A 6,000-nucleotide genomic window follows, 5' to 3' on the forward strand; every position below is an offset into this window, starting at 1 on the left:
GCTATTTCTTACTTCGTCAGTGTATACTTTTTTAAGTGCTATTGTTTCTGAGGACTAGGTGTCATGGATTTTTGCAAATCTTAAAATTTTCTTTCTCATAATTTAATTTGTTTACATTGAATTTAAAATGTTACAATTTTTTCTTTAAGTATTATTTTAATTTAGGAAATGTTAAGATGAATAGGAAGTTCATTAAAAATTTAATTAATACAGACCCATAAAGTTTTTAACCATTGACCAGTGTTTATTTTTCTAAAGGTTTAAGCTGCGGTGAATTTGAATTTGATCTTCAATTTTCTTATATAAGTTTCGGGATATTTTAAGCCTAAGTTTGAAAGGCCTTTATTTTCACTTTATTTCAAACGTTATTACGGAGCGAAATCACCTTGATTTGTACAATTTGTTAAGTCTTCTGAAATAATTTTCTTTTGGCTTTAAAATAACACCAAAGTGTTAATAATTTTCCAAAACCTTCCGTTATCAAAGAATGAAGGGTAGAAGGGGGATCATTAACCATAGGGGCACATCTGCCAATACCGAATAACTTGAAAACCAAACAATCGATTTTATCACATTATAAAATTATGTTTTCGTTTATCGATTATCTATCATCCCTGAATGCTTGAAAGATTAACTTTACACATGACGGGAGGCAGGCGTGATAACATAATTTGAAACCTGAAAAATCCAAACTAAACCTCGGAACTGCCCCTGGGAAACAATCACCACATGTAAGTAATGCTTGTGATGTTGAATAAAATCTAACCCATCCCCCTGGCGTATTTACCCCATGGGTGGAGAGGTATCGCCATTTTTTGGTTAATGCGGAAAAGTGAAAAAAATATGTAAATTAAAATGACTTAGGAAACTAAAGCTAACATATCTTAGTATCCGGAACCAAGAAAAAAATTAGGAATATGTATTGCGGTTTTAATTTGAAGCCGAATCAAAAAAGTGGCTGTGGTCCCCCTTCTACCCAATGTACATATATACGTATGAAAATACTATGTAATGTCGACAACGAAACGTTGTCCTTTTTTAAGATATTTTAAATCAAAGTTTAACAAATTTTCATAATATTTTTTTTTCTTCTTTTTCAGATTATTCTATGCTTGTGGCACTGGTAAGTTATAATTCCAATATACCAAATTATTCTTAATATTATTTATATGATCGTTATACTACTATTAAGCCTGTTAAATAGTCGATCAATATAAAGTCGTTTATTTTGATACGTAATACTTCTGAAACGTCGTATCAATGCGAAGCATTGTGATAGTTTAACTTAGAACAGCTGAGTTTGAAACTTTCGTAACTCCACATAGATATATTGTCAGATCTGAAAATCTCCATGCACGAGATCGATAAGTTGTCCTGTAGTGTATACTATCCTTGCCGTAATTTAAAGCTTTTCAATCAATATTTCATTCGATCTTTGACTTGCTCTGAGCATATGATTAGACACAGTTCATGTCTAAAAAATAAATTGGATCTTATGATGACAACGGTTTATGATTACTTGTATTGTTTGCACATCGCAAGTTTAATTAAATATCGAAATTTGATTCTCATTTAAAGGCTTTTCTGTAAAAGATTATAAATAGTATTATCCAAGTCTTTATTTGATGATATAATACACCACAGATAACATAGTCTATTAAAATTTTTAATATCGTGTGAATTCTTTGATACTGAGACGTTGCATTAATGCTAACACTTATTGAATTTGAGATACTTATACCCTATTCTGAGTATCAGGATATGAATGAATTCGAGACCATTGTAACTCTATGTTATCAAATCTGAGAAGATGTTTTCTAATACTCTATTCTGAGTATCAGAATATGAATGAATTCGAAACCATCGTAACTCTACGTTATCAAATCTGAGAAGATGTTTTCTAAGTCACTGATACATATCATCCGGATAAACGAGATCGGTTAGGCCTCCTTGTATGCTATCTCCTGTTGTTTTAAGAGCTTCGCCAATGATCATGTTCAAAACTGATTAACAACAGAATTGATCAGATCAACAACAGAGTTAGTTTTGCTATAAACTCCAGATTAGTCGAAAGTTTTAGTTTAGATTTTCGAACATCTGATCACTCTAGATCACATCTTTTTCAAAGTTTACGAAAGATATGGTCGAAATTACGAAAACTATAAAAATTGGAGGGGTAATAGAACACATCCTTGTCAGACCTTAATCCAAACTTTTTTTGACCTGAGAGTTGAAAAAGAATTAATTTAGCTATAAACTATAGATAAGTCAAATGACTTGGTTTAGATTTCCCTACATTGATTATCATTCTAAATTACATTTTTTGAAGTTTACGAAAGATACAGTCGAAATTAGGAAATCTATATTAAATAGCAGTGGTAATAGGACCCATTCTTGTCAGACCTCAATCAAAACTTCTTTTGATCTGATCAACAACAATGTTAGTTTAGCTATAAACTCTAGATAAGTCGAATGACTTCGTTTAGATTTCTCTACATGTGATTATCACTCTTAATCACATTTTTTTAAATTTTACAAAAGATTCCGTCGAAATTAGGAAATCTGAGGATAGCTAGTAGGGAATTTTGCGTTCTCTCATAATATACATCATTTGAGAGGTATGTCTATATGAGATCCCAAAAAAACTATGTTTCTCTAGACATTCTAGTGTGAAGTGAACAGTATTTAAATTTAAATTTTGCGACGGAAATGTCAAATTTTATTTTATGGGTGTTTTTATGAATTTAAAATTCTTCCGACGGTAAACACGATCAATTGTAGTTTTTTTGAATGCAATAAAATTAAACCCCCGATTTTCTATCGGATTAGGATAAAAATAATTTCGATCTTAAACAATAGGACATTTATTATGTTTAAATTTGTCTAATTACGTTTCTTAACAGATCTGTGCTGTCATTATATATACTTAATCATAAGATACAGATTTTATTTTCAAAAAAATTCCACGCACAATTTCTTTTACAACAAATATATTAACGATCGCATTCATGTTTAACTTATGATATGAAACATTAATTTTACAATCAGATATTTTATGTTAAGTTGGAAACATATATTTTTTTTATAAATTTCAAATTAATTAACACATCGTAAAAACAAACTATTAACAAAAGTATAAAATTTAATAGTAAATAATATTAAAAAAATACTAACCTGGGTCCATCATATTTTGATCGTAATACTCAATGATGAGGCTGTTTTAGTTATCTGCACAAGGAAAGCTTAAAGATGACAATAACTATTAATTGCACTTGTGCCTAAAAGTTTTGGCCAATAATCCCAGAAAGGTGAAATGTTAACAGCACAGTGTTAAATGTACAAACAAATGGGTCAAGGTGAAGTTTGATAATTGTTGTCAGTGATAATGGTTATTTTAAAAATGAGTATTATTCCATTACCAATTGATGATGAGGTGTGGGGTGCTGCGATCTGTCTGTTAACGTTGTATATAGCTGGTGTTTAAATATTTTTTTTGTAGTAAGTGTTAAACAAAACTAATCGATGCCAAATGATGATCACATAAGAATATTTCTGCTTTTTTTCCTATTGATTTTTACAATTTTTTTTCTATTTTATTTTCAAAAAAACTATATTTATTAGTTTGTAAACAATTTTTTTTTTTGGGTTGTTAGACTTGGTTGTATCTTTCAACTATTTTTCGTAAATTTTTTTTGTACTTTTTTTTTTGTTTGGTGTATTATTTTGGTTGCGATCAATACAACTAATTCACACTTTCTTTGTTTGATTTTCTTATAGCACCCGGAGTAATTGTTGTTAAGTTGTCGAGTTTTAAATTTGTTGTTGTATTATTTTCTTAATTTTTGTTTATTAGAAGAAAATTAGCACGCACTTTACACCTTTGATTTTTAAGCGGTTAATTTTGAAAAAGACACAAAAACTAAAAAAATATATATATTTAACACTTTGCTATCATTAGTTAAACATTTTCAAAACTTTAATTTTCACTGCGACCACCCGTAATTTGAAAACAAATGGTATAGCTATTATTTAACTTTAATGTTTAATTAAATCTTTCTTTCTTTAATAATATTATAAAAACACAAAATATCTTCATTAATATTAATTAAAAAATTGATAAAATAAAATGCATTATTGTATAAAACCTTTGCCGCCGTTATAATTAAACAACACACAGAATTCAAAATGATTTTCCAGTATTATCACTACAAATAATATTTATTTTATTTGATATTTTTTCTTAAATTATATTTTTTTTGTTTCTTCTCTTCGTTCCGACTTGTTGTTCTTCGTCAACCGTACTTGTTGCGACTAATTTGAGGCGTAGCGATCTCGCTCTGTTAGCATCACTGACGATGATCGATCAGTAACCCATACACAAATACCAAAAACAAATCAAGACTACCAACAACAACAACAAATCACACACTCAGCCAGCCATCCAACCATTCATCCAATATACAGCAGCGCAGCAATAACAATAACAACAACAGCAAAAAACTCTTAACATATGTTGTATACATCGTTAAAGATCACAACTATAGTTCTGTTGTTATTGTTTTTGTAATTCTCATTCATTACAATATGAGAGAAGAATATACATATATACATGATATTTTCTTTAGTTTCTACATGATTTCTTATATACAAATGTATTGGTTAATATGACTTTTCTGTTTGGCTATCCGTTTAGTTCTTATTAGTATGTGTAGCCCTTAATGGCGCTTTTTTAGTTTACTTAAAAGCATCTGAGAGTGTGCTGAGAATCAACAACAACAAATATAATGAAGATCATCTCTTAACACTTTTGCATTGGAAAGGGTAACAAATCAAAAGGAGGTGGCTTAAAGTGGGAGTTAGTTTTTCGTTCATTATTTTTCAGATTTATACAAATATTTGCCCGAGACCATTTTAGAGCAAACGCCATCTCTCTTAAAAGATTAAAATATCGGTGATAATTGTATCGGTCGACGCGTTTAAGTGATGAGCTTCCCCCAACTTAGAGTTACTGCAATCCCGGGGAAAAAAGGTGCTTTCAAATTTATCCTCAGTCTTTCCTTGAAAAGACTTCATGGGGTAGAACCAGAGAACCACAGAAATCGATAGCGCACAGGGCAGAGTTATAGACTTTGTCTTGTCCTGGTTATTTTGTGTGTCGGATGATATTCTTTCGTGTCTGCTATAGGCAGTGGGCTACCCACATACGACATTCATGCGATATCCTGCGACCGCGAAATTTATGACGTCTCTATGAATGTCGTTCAAAGCTGCCTTATACGAGGACTGGGATGTCATCATAATGGATTCTGCACATATCTGCATATATTTTCTCGTATATACGAAGATCTTCCTAACTCGGAGCAGCATCCAACTGTGTTATGTTAAAGTTGGGATGACTCTTCTGATGACATCCCAGGTGGAACTGTTTAATCAACATGACATTGTGTTCCTTGACTGGGACGACCTTCGTTTCCTCGAGCAAATGATGTTCCGAGGTAATATGTAATTAGCCCGTTACAGTCCTTAGGGCGGCATTTCGGCAGCTTTGAATATTTCTCCACTGGGTATCACTGAGCGAAGGTGTCCACAATGGAGCATCATAATAAACACTGACTATCGTTGGCAGCAACAATCGTATAAATGTGAAGTGGGCTGAGTTGAATGATGACGAACATAAGGTATTTCCGGGTATGTTCAGGGTTTTTTACCGATTTACCACAATGTGTTCTCTGTAGTAAATCTGGCTTAATTGCTGGAATTATGTGTTGGGGTACCGATTACGTATCTAGGTGCTGTTGCCGACTTAACAAAAGTCATCCCACCAGCTTGGTTATAAAATGTAAGTGATGTTTTTGCATATCGGCTTGTATCTGGACCAATATACACAAGGGACCACAGCCCCTATTTTTGTATTATAAAGATCGCTGATATTGCATAATCAGCAGGGGCTATTCCATCAGTGTGATTATTGATTATTGTCGAGAAATGCCTTAAATATTG

General features: G+C 31.6%; 1 protein-coding gene across 1 annotated transcript in view; it reads right to left on the reverse strand.

Annotated features, from left to right (window-relative positions):
* LOC111690981 (paired box pox-meso protein) overlaps positions 1 to 4,344 on the reverse strand; it is a 34,575-nt gene extending 30,231 nt beyond the window's left edge. The window contains exons 1-2 of the mRNA XM_023453597.2: positions 4,146 to 4,344; positions 3,175 to 3,919 (exon numbers count right to left, since the gene is read on the reverse strand). Coding sequence (XP_023309365.2) covers positions 3,175 to 3,187 — 13 coding nt within the window. The 5' untranslated portion in view covers positions 3,188 to 3,919; positions 4,146 to 4,344. The remainder of the gene's footprint in view (positions 1 to 3,174; positions 3,920 to 4,145) is intronic.
* Positions 4,345 to 6,000: the final 1,656 nt, after the last annotated feature.

This window comes from Lucilia cuprina, chromosome 4 (genome assembly GCF_022045245.1).
Source record: "Lucilia cuprina isolate Lc7/37 chromosome 4, ASM2204524v1, whole genome shotgun sequence".
In the NCBI taxonomy this organism is placed as follows: Eukaryota; Metazoa; Arthropoda; class Insecta; order Diptera; family Calliphoridae; genus Lucilia; species Lucilia cuprina.